Source organism: Stegodyphus dumicola, chromosome 11 (assembly GCF_044657685.1).
Source record: "Stegodyphus dumicola isolate Sdum_Otavi_A_Nest chromosome 11, ASM4465768v1".
NCBI lineage: Eukaryota > Metazoa > Arthropoda > Arachnida > Araneae > Eresidae > Stegodyphus > Stegodyphus dumicola.
This window is the reverse complement of record NC_140778.1, coordinates 129,353,531-129,375,759: the sequence shown is the minus strand read 5'-3', so window position 1 is coordinate 129,375,759 and position 22,229 is coordinate 129,353,531. Positions and strand designations below refer to the sequence as shown.

Below are 22,229 nucleotides of genomic sequence, written 5' to 3'. Positions count from 1 at the left end.
ATCTTGTATTGAAATCCAAAATTCTGTCAATTCCATGTGGCCAAATTTTGCTTTCAGACTGTTGTCACAAGATAATTTGATAAGATTCTTTTCTGCAAAAGTAAATTCAGACAAAGCACTGTGTTAAATGGATCTTGAGACCATGCAAACCTATCAAAATTTCCATTTTGGAAATATTTCTCAAATCAGATAATAAGCTGTGATAAGTGCCCTTCAAACATGGTTTTTATATCTTGAAAAGATCAAGTTCCAAGCTTTGCCACAATATTTAAAAATAATCTTTGTCTGCATTTTCATTCAATTTTCTTCTCCATAGTATGCATCTTTTTTTTTTTTTTTTTTTAAATAAAAGTTGGTATTTTTCCATTGACATCAAAGGTGCATATTTCTTTCCTACAGAAACAGATTATGAGAATTCTGGTTTTTCACAAATGTTGCATAAATATGCTAGTTTTATAAAACATCAGCTTCATCAGAATTTTCTGCATCTTTGTATCCTTCCTCTTTAAGGAAAATAAAAAATTCTTGCTTCAATTCAAAGGTACATGATAAAATATTACAACAGGAGATCCATTGTGCAATGCTATAATACAAGAAAAATGGGTATTCAACTCCCTTATTCTCACACAGCTTTTTGCCTTACTTTCAGTGGACAAGATTTTATAAAATTTAGAATATTCACCGCACATTCTAACACCTGATTCAGTGCAAGACTCTGATGTTTTGGTGCAAGCGCATCTCTGTGAATAAATAATCCAATGGGTCTACAGTGCATTTGGTGATTTGCTTTGAGTAAGTGCTTATACGAGGGCTATCCAGAAAGTAGATTACGTTTTGAATAAAAAAATAAACAAAGTATAGGAAACAAATTTTATTATATACAGATGAAAGCCACACTCAAATACTACTTTTCTACATAGTCACCATACAAATTAAGGCATTTATCGTAGCAATGTACGAGCTTGGAAATTCCTTCGTCGAAAAATTCAGCCGCCTGCGCCTACAACCACTTCGTTACCTCTTCTTGCAGCTGTGCGTCGGGTTTTTGGGGAGAACTTGTGTGCCCCCACTGCATTGATTGCAATTTCGTTTCACAGTTCACATGTTTCACCCATGTTTCGTCACCAGTAACGATGCGATCGAGTAAAGAGTCACCATCCTTATGGTAAGCGTCCAAAAAGTTCAACGCTGCAGCCATTCGCTGATTTTTGTGGTCCTCTGTCAAGATTTTTGGAATCCATCTTGCACAAAACTTGTGGTAACCAAGCTTTTTGCTGATGATTTCGTGCAACAAACTTCGCGAAATTTGTGGAAAACTCAAAGAAAGTTCCGTTATTGTGAAATTTCGATTTTCACGGACTTTAGCATCGACTTTTTCGAGAAGTTCGGCGGTCACTATGCTGGGTCTCCCACTTCGATCTTCGTCGTGAACATTGGTTCGGCCATTTTGAAATCTTATGACCCACTGACGCACTCCACCTTCAGTGATAATGTTGTCCCCATACACTTCACGAAGCTGCCGATAGATTTCTATCGGTTTACAGTTTTTTGCAGTCAGAAATCTTATTACTGAGCGCACCTCGCAGCTCGCGGGATTTTCAATTAACGCAGACATTTCAAACCGTTACAGTATCTGAACGGAGCACAGCACGAACCTCTCACTAGCACGGCTAGATGCAGACTAAGCTGCGCAATGCTCTGACCCCAAGATGGCCGCGCTAGCCCCACCCCTAGCGGACACAGACGGAAACGTAATCTACTTCCTGGATGGCCCTCGTAATTAGTCCTTCATAGCAGCCAGACATGGAGCAAGAGTGCTGACACCAACTCACTTTGACCAATTCAAATTATTTTCAGATATGAATGTATCAAGAATCTCGAACAGATTCTGAGCCTTTGCTACTGCAGTAATATTTTTTAAAAACAGAAGGTCTTCTTTATTATTATTCATCTATAAGTGCTGCATAGCTTGTCAAATAAGCATCCATATTATTATTTGTAGCCTCATCTACCTGTAATCCAAATTCCACTCCTTTTATTTTTTCAATTAATTGATTGTTGATATCCTCCACCATTCTCCGACTAATTGTGTTATTGGACAAAGTCACTTTTAAAACAGCTTCCCCACAGATTCACCAGCCATGATGTTCACCATATCTACAGCAGCTGATAGAATAAGTTCTGCAGTGGTATGAGGTTTCTTACATTTCACGATTCTGTAAGTCATCTTGTAAGATACTAGCAAAGCATTATTTGGTATTGATGCATTCATGCAGTTTAAAGAAATGTTTCTTGTTGTTGTTGTCCTTTTAATTTCCTAGCAAAAAATCGAGGTTTGCCAATCATGCTGTGGTGATTAGCTTTTAAATGGCACTTCAATTATCTCAGTAGCATACACTCCACTGCCAAAACTTTCATACACAGTACACATTGTTGCTCGTCTTCAACATTCATTTCTGTTTACGTAAAACCAAATTATAAATAACTACAGTCAAATACCAAAAATCCGCTGACCTGAAATCCGCGTTGCCTCTCAGAATATAAACATTCAGTTTATAGGCTCCGGAAACCTCAACATTGAGTACGAAATATCGAAGAAAAAAATACTTACCGAATAATAATGAGTCAAAACGGAAATACCAAATTATTGATATAAAAAAGTTTAAAAAATAAGATAAAACAAATAAGTTTTTTCCTGTCTAATCTGCATTGAGGTAAAAAAGCAGACGATTCACTCAACTCTGTGTTCAACTTCACGATTCACGTTGTTGTATTTTCTGAGCTTTGTTTTTTCATTTCACAAGATTGTTTTGTGCTGCCCTTTTTTTATATGGATATTTTGTGGATAAATTAAGAATATTTTTAATTTCAGCCCTTTTTAATACAATGACAGATAAAAAAACGCACTCGTGATTTTACTGCTTGCAAATTTGAAAAACATAAACACGTTGCATTGACGGTAACGCAAAAAGTGCAAATTCTGCAAAAGATGGAAGCAGGTGCTACTCCTCGATTTATAGCAGAATGGTATGGAATTGTGACACGATTGTGTGTGATATATGGAAAAATAAAGAAAGGCTGTTGAAATTCTACAGCAACGGTGATTCTAACACCGAAATCCGAAACCAGTTCCTTTCGTGCCGCAACGGTTCCCTCCCCTCCCGCAGAGCAGCGGGAAATTGATAAACATGTTTCGGAATGGTTAGAGAATCAAAGGATATACCTTTATCCATTTTTTGCAGCAATTCCACTTTTTGTTTGATGGACATCGAAATGTGGTTTCACTTTGTAGATCCTTTGGTAGCTGCAGAATCAGAAATTCTTTTTGGCATAATCGAAAGTTCAGGCTTACTTTTACAAAATTGCTCTAACAGTTGGCAAAAAATAATAAGCCACATCCAATTAGAAGCTTAAGGAACAATGCAATCTGCAATATTAACTGAAATAGATAATTTTAGCTTAGCTTATACCGTCCGTTATACATTAAACATGCATGCGTAGATGTATATGCGCATGCGAACAGGTATTATGTGCATGCGTTAATGCATTATGTGTTGACGCATGCGCAGAAAGTTTGTAGCTTTGAGGTTCGGATTATGGACATCCGGATTAAAGACTTTTGACTGTATAAATATTGTTGAGCAAAATGAAATGGAATGAAAAACAGATAATTACGTTGTATTTAAAAATACTTTTTTCTTTAAAAATTTGCTAATATCGTTTCAATCATGCAATGACCAGTAGGAAGATATTCCCTTTTTTGGGCATTATTGGCGAAACTGCAAATTCCAGCAACCCAACCTTACCTCGTTCTCGATGAGAAAAGCAATCACTCATTCACAGGAGGAGAAGAAAGCAGTTGTTATGCCGTCTGCTTCATCTTTGACATATGTGTATAATTTCAAAATGTTACAAGTCTGGAAAACCCTAATGCTGCAGTTATGCTAAGATTATCTTTAGGAGTGCTTTTGTCAAATTATGGCAGCATTTTCCTAATAAATCCGATGATGAAATTGTTACTTTTGCTGCTGATTTGACTGGCATTTCTGTGACGACAAGCATAAATTGCATGAAATCCAACCTGAAAGGAAACGGTGGATTTTCGACTCCAAGGAAAAAATGACCTCTGAAAATTGAAACATGCAAACCCATATCAAACAACATGATGAGCTAACTTTAGCAATAAAAGGAAAAAAATTTCACCATTTCTTTTTATGGAATAAGCCATAAAAATGCCATTCTATCCTTGATCATATTATGCAGTTGAGAAAACACAGCATTGTCGACTCATGTTCCTAAAAATACTCTGCGCTGGTGACTTTACTTTTCTATTTGGTCAATTAAAAACAAACCACACAAAATATGTAAATATTTGTCACTTCTCAATTTTTTTATGAGTTTTTGGCTTCACATTCATCCTGCTGGTGTAGGTTTCTGAGTCAACCTGCTAGCTTAAATCGAATTGTGTAGTCTTGCACTACTCTTTACCTTTAAATTTAGTGTTAACTTAAGTTCTCACTGCAAGTAATTGCTGTTTTTTGTAAGCATATAATGTCACGTGTTAAATATTTTGTGTTCAATGAAAGGGTCTTTTACACCCTTCTGTGGTTGTGTTCATCTTCAAGGCCTGTGTGAGAATTCGCAGGGATCAGGCTGAGGTAGATCTAGTCACATTTTATGATCGCTAAGAAAACTAGCTATTACAATTGTTGTATGTGATGGTAATTAATAATTATTTCTTTTAAATTACTATCAGTTCTGTTTCTGAGTTTTTTATTTGTGGTATTTTTTCAGTTATTTTCACTGCATGCTGTTCTGCTGAAAGCAGATCCACTATTTTAATGCGAGGGGGAACAAATTGAATGACAATTAACATATATCATTCTTTAAAAAAAATTAACTGAGTTTAAGTAAAACCAAGGCAGATATCTTATGATTATATCATGATGTTATGTTTACAGGCACTAAACTGCAGTATTTGGTGAGAGTTCTTTTCAAATATGGCTGTCATTAACAAAACATAGTAGTTTTTGTGATAGAGAGAACCCAGTGTGAATTTTGTAATCTCTGATATGTACCCATGCCATAACAACTTCTCACTTCTCTTTCTATATTAGGTGTCCAGTTCCAAGGATGGTGGTGTATTTAATTATGGCAAAGCACACTAGGGCTATCTACCTAAGGGGAGGGATGCCTTCGTGGAGGACTTTCTAAGGGAAACTGGCTCCTATACATGTTACACATGGGAAAAACCACGAAAACACCCATGCCGCCAGCCCGTTTGACACACAAACACATAATTAGGCCATTTTCAAATAATTTGATTTTAATATTTACAGTTTACCTTCACTCTTAGCCAAAGGCTGTTATGTAGACTTGTTTCACATTACTCTAAATTTTTAATTTTAAAATTGCCTAGCTATGATTTATGCTGATTAATTATTGTTTGACAATCTTAGCAGCAGTTGTGCTAGATATAAGTTTTGGAAATCCTATTTACATGCTTCTTTTTTGGTGTCTTACACATTTCTGCTTGTTTAAAGAAACAAAGTTTTAACATTTTGAACTGTAACAGATTTTTATCATAATATGAGAATTCTGAATCTTTGATATTTGCAATATATAAGAAATAAAAATTGATCATATATATGCAAATATTATGAAAATTATATATTATGAACCAAAGAGCATATTGTTTTGTAATATTCATTAATTGCTTATTGAATGTTTCAGTAATGATTTATAAAATTTTAGGTTCAAGGCTTAGCAAAACAGTTAGATTGGAGTGAGAGAAGAGTTGAGAGGTGGATTCGCAGACGAATATCGCGAGGAAAAGTGTCAACACTGAGTAAATTCACGGAAAGTGCGTAAGTATATTATTGTTTTATTTTCAATATTAAAAAATTGCATCTAATATACCAACAGTGTTTTTTAAGTCTCTCAGTTCAAGTAAGAAATAAGATTTAGATTAGGCTATAACAGGTAAATAAAAATATTTTTTTTTTATAATTATATTATATGTAAGTAAAATCTGCTTAAATTTTAAAAAAATTTTAATTGTGGTAATAACATAAAAGAAATTTTATCATTCTTAACAAACTTTTTTTTTTAATTAGTTGGAGATTTACCTTCTATTTGTGTGCTTTTTGTTATGGCCTTTATACTTTATGGGATGTAAGTATTTTGTTCTGCTGTTGTATTTACCGTTTTATGTTTTCATAAATTAGTTAACCAGTTTTTGTTTTTTGAATTTTTTACACATTTCTCTACCTATTTAGTTATTCAAAAATAATTATTTTAGTTATTTCTTAAGAAATTTTAAATGTTGGCTGTGACTCGCTCATATTAGGTTGTGAATTCTCATCCTGAGATTGTTGCACTCCCAGGAGACAAAAGATAGAATTGCCGAGACTGCAATAAAGAAGGGTTTCCGTCCTTGAGTGACTATGGATAATCATTGTGCCATCTGCCATTTTGCAGATATGTGGAAGAGGTTCCAGCATTGATTAGAAATGTGGAAATGACATTTTTCATTTATCTATTGTACAAATATGCTGAGAGTGAAATGATGCTGAACTTCTGAGCTGTGTAGCAGCTTTCATGCAGTCATGAAAGTTTCAATCACTTAATAAAATGAACTGTTGTTTAAAATTATTTTATTTTCTTTAATGATCAAAATACCGAGTTTTAACGGAAGTTTTCCACCACCACAAATGTCGTCTGCGCAAACAGTTCACCTCCTTGCTTAATCATATTTTTCAAACAATTTTTGGCATTTTAAAGAAAATACATTTGCTTTAGAACAAACACTATGTTATGAAATTTGTAAAAAAAAAAAAAAAAAAGCATTATCATTAAGTAAAAGGTGTTTGAAATGGAACTATCGCCTTACCAAGGTACCCCTGATGATAAAAACCCTTTGTTGCTTCAAAATATATTAACAGTTATTTGAACAAATGTTCCTGTGTAGTTAATTCTTTTTTTTTTCTCCTGAAAGAATTCAATGGCAAATACTTCATCATTTCATAGTTGTTAAATCATAAAGTCTATCTGTGTTCCTTCATGGAAATTTTACAAAAAATATACCTACAGTGGTGGCCAAAATTGTGGACACTTTTGGAAATTTTTATGTTTTTGAACTTTGTATGCTTATAGAAAACGTTACGTTTCACAAAATGCAAACTTGTATATATCATTTTAAAGAGAATTTATTACTGAATTCAATACAAAACACAAAATTCAATTATTTGCAATACAAAAAAAGTTAAACAATAATCAGGGTTCGTAGCGGTCCTTACAAGTGCTTTATAAGTCCTTATATTTGAAAATAAAATATAAAGGCCCTTATAGGTGCTTACTTTTTCTTTAAAACCCTTATTTTTTGTTTTTAGTGCTTATTTCTTGCTTCTAGTGCTTTTTTTTTTTAATCCTTTGTTTTTAATGAACGCGCATTTTTTTCCCGTACCAAAGCCGAAACTAAATAAACAACTTTTCTTCCTTATATGCAACGTCAGATGGTGAATCATACTCCCGAAAATTGCTTTTCCCCCCTTCCTCTACATTAACGTAACCTATGGTGCGCGCGAGAGTACAGACAGGTGCTCGTCGTTCTATTGGCCAAAGAATTGCGAAAACGTAGAAAATTCCGATACATTCGGTATTCTTTTCCTTCCAACCAAATACTACACACGTTTGAATTTCTATCAAGATTTTAATAATTTGCATTCTCATTCCGCGTAGTCATTCGTGTTTATTATGATATTTAATATTTGTGTTTATTATGATAGTTATATTATGAGCATATGTATGAATATTTATAATAATATACGTAGCGTATTCGGAAACTAAGTACCGTTTCATTCTAGCGCCGTCGCCGCGCCGTGGTAGGCGTCCCGCGCATGCGCACTAGTCTTTCTTGTTCACTGACTTTCAATTGTCGCCATTTTGGTTGCTCTATGTTGTGTTTTCAGTTTGCTGTGCACATTCAAAATGTTTAAGACAATTAGTTCTCCCGCTGACTGTGAGATTCGTGCCGTGATTAAATTTTTGAACGCGAGGAATGTTAAACCGGCCGAAATTTATCGTCAAGTGACACAGGTTTACGGTGAATACGCGATAAGTGATGAAATGGTGAGAAAGTGGGTAAGAATGTTTAATGCAGGTCGAACAAATGTCCACGCCGAGGCTCGGAGTTGTCGGCCTTCTGTTGTCACCGATGATTTGGTAAGGAAAGTTGATGAAGCAATTCATGAGAACAGACGCTTCACAATGACAACTCTTTCAGAGGCATTTCCACAAATTTCACGTACTGTTTTGTTCGAAATTGTGTCTGACCGCTCGAATTATCGCAAACTGTGTTTCCGATGGGTTCCAAAAATGCTCACTGATGTTCACAAAACAAAGCGACTTGGTAGTGCCCTGACATTTCTCACGCGGTACAGTGATGAGGGAGAAAACTTTTTAAACTAAATTGTGACAGGTGATGAAACTGGGGTGTGTCATTTCACACCAGAATCGAAACAACAATCGATGGAGTGGAGACACACTCATTCACCGAAAAGTGTGGAGTCGTGGTTATCGAAACTGGCGGGAAGTTTCTTTGACGATGGTATACAAAAACTGGTCACCCGCTGTGACAAGTGTTTGATCATTGGCGGAAACTATGTTGAAAAATAGTTTAAGACATGTATTTTCATGTAAAAATAAAATTGGATTCGAAAAAATTGTTTTACTATTTTTTTTTTCAAAACGGTACTTAGTTTCCGAATACGCCTCGTAGTTGCAGTAACTGCTGAAGTATAGATAAACTTCCAAAAATGGGTGTGTTTTTACACAGATTAGCTTTCTAAGGAATAATATTCGGAATGGCTTAAATAAAAGGAAAGTAATTGAATAGTCAAAATAATTTCATTTTCTTTGCCAATACATTATACAGTACGGAGGTTGGGAGTTTCTCCGCAAAATCTCTAATATTGAAGCAGCGGACTTTTTTTTGTCACTGTCCAATCTGGATTGAATAGGATTAAAAGTTTTTGTGGTCTACCCAACCCAAGCGAAGATTGATTCTATTCCGGAAATTTAATACAGTCTGTTGAAAATTAGAATCAGAAACACCCCAGATTAGTAAGTCTCTTTCTTTTCCTTTATTTAGTTTTTTTTTTTTCCTCCGAATACCGGCAGGTGTTGATTTCGATTGCTTAATATCACATATGGAAGCATTACGCCGCACGTATTTCGCAATAATGTTTGCGGTATTTTGCATTGATAATTAATTTTGATGTTCAGTCTGAGATTTGTTTATGAACACTTAAAAGAGTTTTACTGTGCTTTCAAAGCAGAATATTTCTCAGTTCCGTTGGTTTTTATATGATGCACATATGGAAATGTCAAAATCATTTATTTAGCCTAAATTTAAATCTAAAGAACGGCTACAATCTCCCCCACTTCTCTTTTTCCAATTACTATCCGGAATATTCGGGAATTTCCGAGTACGCGGGTTAGTTAAGCTTTTACTGTTAAAGGATGACTGAAGCAATTTCCCATCTTCTGATTTCAGAAAGTGCCTCTTTTTTACTTAAATTACTTTGTTTGTGATATATGTTAAGGGAAAACTGTTATGCAATGAAAATTTAGAAAATGTTCAGAATTTTGATTTAAGTTAAATTATTTAAATATTAATACGAGTGGAAAAATAAATCGTATTTATTATTAGGTGCCAAACGAATACAATTAATATTGCTTATTATTATTTATTTTCTATATTTTCAACTGAAATATCATCATTAAATTTTGTAATATAGTTTAGTTCTGCATAGTTTTTTTTTCTCTCATTGTAAACTAATTCTGTAAATTGAACTGTCATTTAAAATTAAAAAAAAAAAAAAGCTAATTGTTTTCCATTGTTAAGGTAATGCTCATTCTCTTAATAAATATTGCATTGCTCATATTTTAAATTACAAGTCTAATTTTTCTTTTAAGGAATATGTGTATAATGTAATTAGACAGGTACTTATTTTTTCCTTAAAATGTGCTTGAAAAGTGCTTATAGGTGCTTATTTTTTTTAACTAAAATGTGGCTATGAACCCTGATAATAGTTATTGATATACATTAGATAGTGATGATTGCAGTGAGTTATCAGTACTTAGCAGGGTACCCTTTATTTCTGATTACAGCTTCACGTCGACGTTTCATTGAGCTGACAAAAGTTTTAAGCTCTTCTTTCATTATTACATGATGCCAGGAAACAATTATAGCCTCAATTAGTTCCCTTTTATTTGATGGGCGCCTCATTCGGACAAGAGTTTTCAAACGGTGCCACAAATTTTCGATAGGATTGAGGTCAGGACTGTTTCCTGGCCATGACAACAATTTAATGCTCTTTGTACGAAACCGCTCTTTCGATATTTTGGTCGTGTGGCTAGGAGCAGAATCCTGCTGAAATATAAACGAAGCATTGTTGGGAAAGAGATCTCTGATCGAAGGTAGAAGTTTTGGTTCTAGAATAGTGTCAATGTATTTTCTGGAATTCAGTGTCCCATCGATAACATGAAGGCGACCAGTACCATCTGCTGACATGCATGACCAAATCATAACACTAACTGGGTTCTTCTCAGTTGCTTGAATGCAGTCAGGATGTAGCTCTTCTCCTATTCTACATCTTACATATTTTCGCCCATCGCTACCAAATAACGATATCTTAGTTTCATCACTCCATGTGACCACTGATCATCTGTCCAATTAATGTGTTCCTTTGCCCACTGTAGTCTTTTTTTTTTTTTTTTTCCGTTGCTGAAAATTAAGATAAGGCTTTTTTCGTGGAATTCTACCTCTCAGTCCAACATCTGTTAATCTTTCCTGATCTTGAACTGACAGAAACACCAGCATCGTTCAGATCACTTCTGATGGCCGCTGATGACATTTTTCTATCTTGGAGACGTAGTCCTTTTATTCTTCTGTCATCAATTGATGTGGTACACCTTTTTCGACCTTTTCCTCCTTTGTTTTTTATTGAATTTGTCTCTTGATATCGTAAACAAAACTTTCGGACTCCAGATGTAGTCACTGAACCACCCACCTGTCTTGCAATTTCAGCATAGGAAAGACCACTTTCTCGTAACACATTAATATTACATCTCTTTCTAGGTGTCGAATCTACTCTTTTATTTGATGTCATTGCTTCTTGACTAAATATTAAAAATTTTTACAAAAATTCCTACTTGTAATTGCAGTGTATAAGAAACAGGTCCTCCTTCTACAGAACAAAGCAAAATAATGAATTGTTTCAAGTGTAAACATGATGTCAGCTTCTACTGGCAGTTACTAACATTTGATTGGTTCTCAGAACAAGAACAGTGATTAGCCAGGAAAGCTAGACATTACAAACCTCTTTGTGTTTTTTATTTAAAGTACATATAACTTTTTTTGTATTGCAAATAATTGAATTTTGTGTTTTGTATTGAATTCAGTAATAAATTCTCTTTAAAAATGATATATACAAGTTTGCAATTTGCGAAACGAAACATTTTCTATAAGCATACAAATTTCAAAAACATAAATTTTCCAAAAGTGTCCACAATTTTGGCCACCACTATATGTCAAAATATATTGAGTTACAATATTTGATGTGATTCAGGATGTAATATTGTTATATGAAAGTCACTCTGAAATTTTTTAATACAGTTAAATGGTATAAGTTAAAATTACTGAATCTTAGGAGTGTTCTTTCCAATATCAGTGCACTTTTGAAAGCAAATTTTCCAAAGATTAAATGCTTCAAGCCACTCCCCCCTTTTGTAAGAATCTATGAAAAATAAGGTTTTATAGTGTAAATTTATGCATCTAACAGGTAATTTTCTTGTAGCGCACATTGCTTGAGCCTATCTTAAAAAATTTCAGAGTTACCCATGTATTTGATATGCTGCACACATTTTGGCTGCTGTATAATTGAAGGCTACTAAAATTCTAGTTATTGCAGTCTGGTTTAGTTAATATAACACTAGCTTATTCTTCATTTATAGGTGCAAGTTTAATAATATCTAGCAAAATATTTATGTAGTGATAGTTGTAAGATTTCTTGCATTAGGAAAATTTTCGTCATCTTAATTTACTTATGAATATTAATTTTGCTTTAATCTTTATATGTGTGGTTTCAATTATCTTCAATTTAATGCATGTTCAAATAATTTTTGAAGAGATGAAAATTTCAAAGTTAGACGGTGCACATTGAGTGAAAAAGAACTATAGCATGTAGAAATGTAGCAACCAACATGTGCTCTGATGCATTTTAATACGAATTTAAAAGTTTATCATTTGTATAATAAATATAGTATGTGTTTTTAACTTTTTTTTTGAAAAAAATTAATAATGCTCTGTTATTTACTGTTGGTGTATGGAGTTTCTTTTATAAGCATTATGTTATTAAATATTTCAGAAACCTTGGTTATGGATTACCAATTATTGTTGGTATGATTACCCACATCATGTAAGTATTTTATGTTTTTACATAACCGTTTTTTAAAGTTTTTCATGGATGTTTTAAAGGCTTAAAAAATGAATTTCGGTAGGTGACCTTAAGTTTTTCCAGTCAAATAGCATGATTTTCATAAATGGCTTGTGCATATAAAATTTTGTTAGTTTGATGAAAATGAGTTGTTTATTACATGGATTATTAGATGTTACAATTATGTCAAAATATTTAAATACCTTCAGTAAAAAAAAAGTGTTACTGAGGCTTCTAAAATGTGATCCATAAAACTCGTGCCAAAATCAGCCACAATTCTGTTTTTCCAATTTTTTTTTGTACTATCATAACTATTCCAGTAATTTAGTGTGTTATGTATGAAAAGATTTGTATATTTTTGATTATTTTCTGTTGGGGGTACAGATTGTCTTTGGCAAATATTGGCAACATTTAGGCAGTATTGGAGATAAACTTGTTCTTTCAATATTGAAGCAAACTAACACATATCATTAGTCATCACCAAGCAAATATTTTGCAAAAAGTTGCCAGCATATGTCATCCAAAGATTGGTTTTGCTTATTTCACCCGATTTAATTCCATATTGTTGTAAATACACTAAGACAAAAAAAGAAAGAAAGAAGCACAAAGAATGAGTTATCGAAATGGGATGAAAATTGGTAGATGTGATGTACATGTGCAGAAAAACAAGTGATTACAATTTCAGAAAAATTGTTTGATTTATTCAAGAGAAAGAGCTTCACAAATTGAGCAAGTCAGTAATGCTTGGTTCATCTCTGGCCCTTATGCAAGCTGCTTTCAGCTTGGCATTCATTGATAGAGTTGGTGGATGTCCTTCTGTGAGATATTTTGCCAAATTCTGTTAAATTGGCAAAATCCCGAGCTGCTTGGAGAGTCCTGTCCATAATGCTCTAAACATTCTCAATGGAGGAGAGATCTGGCAACCTTGCTGGCCAAGATAGTGTTAGGCAAGCATGAAGACAAACACTAGGGACTATCGCCATGTGTGGGCGGGCATTATCTTGCTGAAATGTAAGCCCAGGATGTTGTGATATGAAGGCAACACAACAAGGCAAAGAATATTGTCGACGTTCCGCTATGCTGTAAGGGTGTCGCAGATGATAATCGAAGGGGGTCCTGCTATTCATTGAAATGGCACACCAGACCATCACTTCTGATTGGCGAGCGATAGGCAGGTTGGTATCCCACCGCTGTACGGGGGTCTCCAGACATGTTTTCCCTGGTCATCGTGTCTCAGTTTGAAGTGGGATTAACCTCTGAAGACAATTCTACTCCAGTCAGTGACATTTCAGGTCAAATGTGCCTGATACCAATTCAAATGGGCTTATTGGTGTACAGGGATCAATGGTAGTCCATGCAAGGGGTGCATGATCTCGCTCTCTTTGTCTGAGCTGCCTATTAATGATCGTTGCTGTCACTGAAGTACCAGTTAGGACTGATCTGTCGTCACGTTCTGTTGTCCAACGTGTTGTGTCCAATTTGCATTACTTCTTCTTGGTGCATCTTTTTTTTTTTTTTTTTTTTTTTTTTTTTTTTTTTTTTTTTGTCTTGGAGTGTATATAAATTATTTTCATTGTGTTGTTGTTTTTCTATATTGTTATAATAATGTGCATTGTTTTACTCAGTTTTTTAAATTTATTTGTTGCTTATAGGGTGATAATATTAGGGTATTATGATAATATTATTCAATCAAATTTGTGGCTGCATGTTCTATACTTAAGTGTTTATTTTTTTGCATAAAACTATATATCTTTCAATTATGTGTGCAATATTTAAATAGTAAAATTAGCTGAAGCAAAACAAGTGACATGAGCAAATATGCCACTAATGGGCCTTGGCGACAATTGTTGATTTTTTTTCCAACTGTGTGATGGTCTGGAAAATTCGAGAAAACACATTTTCAAAGTCCTATGGCTGATTCTTACAGAAGCCTCTGCTACATTGTATAAATGCAGCTCAGAGAGCTTGGTGTGAGTAAAGTTTTAATCAGCTGAGAGATGTAGTTGTTGGTTGAATTGTGATTTAGCATTTAGTCTGCAAGTGATTTTGTAAATTGATTCCTAGGTGCCAAGGAGGAATGATTTAATATCCACAGTCTCCTTGAGCTCTTTCCTTTTCTGTTGGGAATTCTTGTAAATTGTCAATTTTTTTGTGCTTAGATGAAATAATTATTTAATGAGAAATCAACAAACGCGTTGCTTGTAACAATTATGGTGGCAGGGATTAGCCAAGATGACATTATTAAGCTTTTTTATGGTTTTTAAATTGATTGCTGTAATTGTATTTGAAATGAATATGATTAGTTTAAATGCTTATTGGTTAAAATGATTGGTGTAAAAATTTCCTACTTGATGAAATGTATATTAAATCCATTTTCCATTAATTTTTCCTACAGCAACCATTCAACCATTTGTTATAATCCCCTTTATCTATCGTATATAAGGCATATTATCATGAGCATGAACTGTATAGATTGTAAGTGTAAAGAAGAATGAATATGTTGTGTATGGAAAAAAAAAAAAAAAAAATGTTGCATTAAATTTATAGTAATGTATGAATTGTATAATCCTGTATAGTAATATTATTAGGTTCTGAGCATAAAATGGGTCATGTGCATGATGGCTTTTATTTTTAAATGTGTACAATGAGAGAAAAAACAGCCGAGTTTGTGAAAAGAAGTGTTATTGGATTGTAACGTGTAGAAAATATATGCAGTCTACGCTGACTATAACAACTGCTTGTTTTAGCAACAATAATTGGTGGGAAAAAATTTAAATCCATTTTACTAGGATATTTAATGGTGGCTGTAATGTGCATTACTTATGTATATGTTACTGTGAAAGCCCGAAATATGGAGAATGTAGACATTCACATAGTCACTTCGTTTCTTTCTTTCTTTCTTCTATTTTATTTTAAACTTTTGCATTGATATTATATATAGTCAAAAGTCATTAATCCGGACTCGTTGGGGCTTCAGCGATTACGGATTATCGATTTTTCCTTATTATAGATCATCAGTTTAAATCTTGTAAGATGGCATGCAGAAATTATAAAATTAAAAATATGAAACCGTAATTTATGAAATTAAGAACAATTATGATCTAAAGGGTATCAAAATTTACAAAAAAAAAAAAGCTTAATATTTATTTGTTTACTTTATTAAACATTTCTTTCAATGTAAGTTGTTTAAGTTGCTTCATTTTATATGATAATACTTTCTCTTTAATTCTATAAACAGACATAAGTTCTTCTTCAGTTACAAAGTTCTACTGTTGAAGTCCTATAATTGTGGTGTCGTGAATACCGACTAATTTGTCAATCGAAATTTTTTCGTTTTCAATAACCTCTGTGTCACTTTCTTCACTATAGGAAGTGAATTATAATGACGAGGAATTTGATTTAAATCATATCAAAGACGGAGTACATCAAGGTAAAATACTACATTTAGTAAGGAATTATAAGCCAAATAAAATAAAAACATCTGCCCTGAAGATAAGAATAGTGCTGACAGATCAACTTCCAATTCATTGCACACTACGGCGTCCCCCCCCCGGCCGCAGAGCAGCGTGAAATTGATAAACAGATTTTGGAATGGTTAGATAAACAAAGGATTATGCCTTTATCTATTTTTTGCAGCAATTCCACTTTTTGTTTAATGGACTTCGAAACATACTTTCACTTTGTAGATCCTTTACATATTAGTAAATATATATCGGAAATTCTATTTGACGTAATCGAAAGTTCAAGCTTACTTTTATAAAATTGCTCTAACAGTCTGCAAAAAATAATAAGCCGGATCCAATTAGAAGATTAAGGAACAACGCAATCTGCAACATTAACTGAATCAGATAATTTAACGCATATTCGCAGCCATAAAGGTCTTACGCATGCACAGAAAGTTTGTAGCTTTGAGATCCGGATTATGGGTGTCTGAATTAACGACTTTTGACTGTATAGCAAAATATGAAAAAGCTTAAGTAACAGCACATGTAAATAGACTTTGGAATTTAAACAGTACATTCTAAATGAGAAAAGAAAATAATACAAAAAAAAATAATAATAATAATACGGGATTGAAATCTTATTTATTGCAACAACTTTAAACTTTTATGACATTTTGAATTGCACAAGAGTCCCTTACTTTTAAAACTGCATTTAGTTGTGGAATACTTCATTTTGCAATGACAGCATGTATGGCCTTGCCGTCCACTTCTTGAATTAACATTTCTTGAGAAGAAATCTCATTTATGGAAAGTAACTTTTCTTTACAAACTATGAACTGATTATGGGTATAAAGCTCTTAAATATGCCATTTTTATTTGCTAGTTTATAGTATTTATTTGCTAGTTTAAGTCTTTTATTCCAACAACAACTGGTAGCACACTTCGGCCATCTGTATGACCACAGTTGACATCTGGGACTTGTATGCATACAGTCTCATAAATTTGAGCAGGGGGAAATTTTGTTTTTGAGGTTCATAAAATTTTCGTTCCTTACAGTAGAAGATTCTCTTTTGCGTCCAATATTTTTATAAAAATTAACTCATGTTATTCAGTCAGGGCTTGATATGAAGACGTGGTAGATGCTCTTCAATATTTTTCTTTGGAATATGGTTTTTGGTATGGCCACTGCTCAAATTTTCAAAAGTATTAACAGTTTCTTCAACTTGTTCTTCCTTTTCAATATTTGTTATTTGTTCGCCAGGCAAAAAAGATGATACTATACCTCTTCTTGGTTTAATGCCAAACATGGCTTCGTAAGGACTTTGGTGTATTCCTTCATGATTCTTGGCAAATTGAACAAAACCATGTGACCACTTATTTGTATCGTTATCATTCATCCATGCAGTTAATATATTCTGTATATCCTGATTAGCCCTTTCAATTGACTCTTGTGTTTGACTAGGACAAGGCTTTCTATGAGCTATCTATCCTTAACATCTTTCGAAATGGCACATAGTTTGGATATGACTTGATTACTCAGTTACCTACCATTATCTGAATTCAATATAGCTGGAGCGCCAAATGTTAATATTTTAAGAAAATGATACGCTACTTCTTCAGCTGTCTTAACTTTCAATGGTATCTGGACAAACTTAGTTAAATTATCTTGATTCACAATTATGTACGTACGTTCGCCATCCCTGTGTGACTGCAGGTCTATCAGATCAACTTGACATCTTGAGTTTAACTCAGAATTGACCATTGATTTTACAACAATCCCTTAGGTGCACTATGCTTCATTTGACATCGTTTACATAAATTAAAATGCAATGTAATATGTAATGTTTTTGTATTTACCTTGAAAATCTTTAAGCATACATGTTCTTCCTCCATGGCCTATTCTAGTGCGAATTTCAAATAGTATGCTGAGCAATTTATCATTAGTAACATAACACTGGATATTCGTTTTCTTCTGGTTTTAAAGGTACAATTAATTTTTCTTCATCATTAATTTTTAAATCATCAAAACGTTTTAATTATCTGTAATCCAAAGGTGTGCTGCATTTATTTCACTTCAGAAAGTATTTTAGAGTACTTTTCTTGTGAAAAATAAAGACAATTTTCTTCTTATTTACTCACAATTAATGCATTTAACATTTCAAAGAAAAGTTCACGATTATTTGCAGTATCTATTCAACATAAATTAGGGTATCGGATAAAAAAAACAAAATTTAAGAAAATGTTGCTTGTACCGTCAAACCGTGTGTAAGACTGACAAACAGTATTCCAGAGTATAACAAATACATATCTTGGTGACAGACTGTCGCCCCTCTTTTGACCTCAACTTCTCTTTTTGTTCCCCACCACAGTAAATCTATGATTGTCAGCATACACCGGTAATGGTCTGAATGTACAAGAATATAATGAAATATTTGGTCTTTCACCGACGTATTTGGTATGTGTTGACATTCACCAGTTTCGGTCTTTCACAGTAGCCTATACATTTTGTGGTATTAAAGATTTGTACTGTAATGATTCAAATATGAAATGTCCTTATACACATGATTACCAAAATTTTTACTTTTTTGCTGAAGGAAGGGGGGGAATTACATTTAAGATGGCTTCATACATACAAGCTTGATCTGTTGAAGGCACTGAAAAATATGCTTTGTCTTTTTAATATGAAAGGATTAGGGGTAAATTATTTTAATGTATTTTTTAAATGTTTGGTTGTGCAGCTGTGTGTGAATTCCCAGTCTGATTCTGAACATGTTTACATCCCTAGGATAATGCAAAATTTTTCTTCAAAAATAGTGTGAATCGTAAACATTTTGGTGATGCAGGTGTTATGGTATGGGGAGGAATAATGATGGATGGATGGATACCCCTTCATGTTTTTCAGCAGCAGATTTGTGACCAACCAGAGGTATCGGATGAAGTCTTAGAACGTTGTGTAAGATTTTTCAAAGATGCATTAGGTCTGACATTTGGTTTATGGATGATAAAACTTGTTCACATCAAGCAAATCTCATTGACAAATTCTTTGAAAGTGAGACTGATAAAAACACTTTGTTATATGTGTATATAAATCAAAGGACATATTATTACCATTTTTATTATTTCTTGCGACAGTTTTATATCTTATGTTTTGCTCATAAAGTTTTGCCATTCTATTTATATCCTACGCGTTATGTATCTTTTCACATAAATTCATAAAATTATAGTTAACAGTTTCTGCGAAGTCTTTGATTTCATGTATGTAAAGTTAATTTTGGATGTGAGTCTATCTTGAACAATGCCACTGGTTCATACAAGAAATATGCAGGTTTCTAGTGTAAATATGTGACCTTAAAAGTTTTTACATTTATCAGTCTAATCATAGAATTTCCATATTACTGGTCATTTATGTGAAGGTCCATGTTAAACAGCTGGAATACACTGCATGTCGTGTTTAATATATTGTCCTTAAAAATAATTGCTGTTGTACTTGCTGCTTAACTGCAAAGTTTTGTATAAACCAAGCGTGGTAAGTTGCAAAACATATTCCTGTTTTGACTTGTAGTTTTGCTTTTATACTATATTTTTCCTTTTAATCTAGAGTGTAACTAATGATGTTTGGTGGTATTATATGCTGGAATTAGGATTTTATTGGTCTCTTACCATGTCACAATTTATGGATACTAAAAGGAAGGTAATTGGTTTTGTTATGTTTAGTTGATTATTTGTGTATATAAAGTATTTCAGTTTTATTAAAATATTTCTTTGTGCTTATATTAGCTCAACCACCTTGTAGAAGTTGCCAAATATTCAAAATACACCATACTCTGGCAATCATGCAACAGTTCTTCAAGTAATCGTGCACATTACAATTCTTTAATTTTAGCAAACAAAGATGCCATTCCATGAGCATTCTTTATGTTACAAGTTCTAGTACTTTTTCCTTGATAACGTGTGATATTTTAAAAGATGCACTTGCAGGATTAGCTTGCACTGGAAGAAATTGTAGTAATATGTCTGCAAAAATAAAATATTTTGCCACAGAATCACTGAAGGAACAATTGCTGTGAATCTGTTCTTAAAATAATTGACATGAAATTTCCACCAGTACAAATGAAATAAAAGCCAGCTTGTTTTTTTTTTAGTTAGTTTATGTTCCGGTTAGTAATTAACTGAAATTAATTAATTAATTGAGTATTTATACATCAAATCAGTAAATTTTAGGAATAAATATTCAGTTAAAACATAAAAATATATGTGCTTATAACAAGCAGTTTTTTCTGGGGTGGGGCATTTTTAATCATAACTTTTTTTTTTCCTTCTATAAAAAGTCAACAAACCATACCATTAATACACTCACGTTTGTGAAAATTGCAACACCAAGAAGGAATCGTCATAATTGAATGCAATTTAATACACAGTTGAGTGGTAGTGGTATAAATAAATGATTAAATGTTCAAAGCAAACAAACAAGAACAAGAGATCAGAATCAGTATTTTGTGTGGCCACCACGCGCCGCAATAAGTGCTGCTACACGACGTGGCATGGAGTCAAACAAAGTTTGAATGTCTGACTGAGCAAGAGCATTCCATATCGTTTGTACGCGTACCCAAAGTTCGTCTGCAGACGCAACAGGACGAGGATCACGAGCAAGACGCCGACCAATGACATCCCACACATGTTCAATTGGCGACATATCCGGGGAACACGCAGGCCAAGGAAGAAGCTGTACCTGCTGCGCTGCAAAGAAGGATTTAACAATCCGAGCAGTATGAGGGCGGGCATTGTCCTGTTGAAATACAGCGCCTGGCAAGCTTTGAAGGAAGGGAACAGCTTCGGGCTGTAGAACTTCACGGATATACCTGTTGCTGTCAGATTGCCCACAATTCGTAGCAATTGAGATCGTCTATGATATGCTATGGCGCCTCAGACCATAACTCCGGGTGTTCGTCCACTGTGGCGTTCGATAACGCACTCCGGAAGGTGGCGTTCACCGGCATAGCGTCTGACACGAATGCGGCCATCATGGTACCACAAATTAAAGCAGGATTCGTCAGAAAACACGACATGCTGCCAATCAGCACGCCAGTCTCTATGCTGATTGGCCCATTGTAGCCGCAGGCGGCGATGGTCGTGCATTAGGGTGATCCTGTATAAAGGAGTCCGTGCGCGCAGTCCACACTGCAGCAGACGTCTACGAATTGATGAAGCACACAATGAAACACCTGTAGCTATTGACCACAGTGCTGCCAATTGTCTAGAGGAAGCTGTACGGTCCGTCCGCGCCATGCGGACCAGGTGTCTATCATCGCGAGCTGACGTCACATTTCGGGGTCCACTCCCGGATTTCCGAGTTGTCCGACACTCGTCCGTCCACTGCTTCCAAACGCGCATCACTGTGCTGCTGTTACGCTGCACACGAGAGGCTACTGCACGATATGACAATCCAGCTTCACAAAGGCCGATGATTCTCCCTCGTTCAAACTCTGTAAGTTGTTCAAATCTCGCTCTCTTTCGTCAACGAGGCATAAGTACAGATTGAGTTAACGTTTACCACTAGCAGATAAACACCGATAACCATACACGCCTCGCTACAGCCGTCTATTTATTCGGATCCATCAGCCGTTCAGAGGGCGCTGCTCAGCATACGCATGCGCTACGGATTTGCAATTCTAATCATTTGCATATCATGCGCTACTTTGCATTTCCTGAAAATTTCAGCTCACTCGCGTAAGTCCTTCATGGTGTTGCAATTTTCACAAACGTGAGTGTACATAAGTACTTAATTTTTTCTTGTAGTAATCAGTTTATATTTTATTAAACTGATCATTACAAGGAAATTTATGTATTTTACAGTAATTCAAATATTGTGCATAAAATTCCCACCTCCCTGCCCCTTCCCCCCTTAAATTTTACTCATTTGTTTGTTTTATCATTAATTTCCATGTAAGTTATGAAATCTCATTTCCCTTGTTGAAAGGTAATAGATTATGCAGTTAATTGAGTTTAAACAGTTATTTCACAAACTGTTCAGAGTATCTTATGCCCAGGCAATGTTGTACTTTCTGTCATCAGAAATTTTTATAGCATTAATAGCTGAAGCATGTAAAAAAGACATAGTGGAGGGGATATAATGTTGTTTGTTGGAAATAAGGTAGTTAAGAAATTCATGTCACAAATATTCAAGGGAAAGGAAAGTTACATAATTTTTTATATTAGAAATGCACATTGTTAATTGTAATATGGTTTTGGAATTCTATAAATATATAGTAATTATATTATGCTGTTC

At 34.1% G+C, this 22,229-nt stretch overlaps 1 protein-coding gene across 1 annotated transcript in view; it reads left to right on the top strand.

Annotated features, from left to right (window-relative positions):
• schlank (ceramide synthase schlank) overlaps positions 1–22,229 on the top strand; it is a 50,901-nt gene that overhangs the window by 12,500 nt on the left and 16,172 nt on the right. Inside the window, exons 3-6 of the mRNA XM_035361497.2 lie at positions 5,755–5,867; positions 6,117–6,174; positions 12,432–12,482; positions 19,542–19,634. Of these exons, the coding sequence (XP_035217388.1) occupies positions 5,755–5,867; positions 6,117–6,174; positions 12,432–12,482; positions 19,542–19,634 (315 nt within the window). The remainder of the gene's footprint in view (positions 1–5,754; positions 5,868–6,116; positions 6,175–12,431; positions 12,483–19,541; positions 19,635–22,229) is intronic.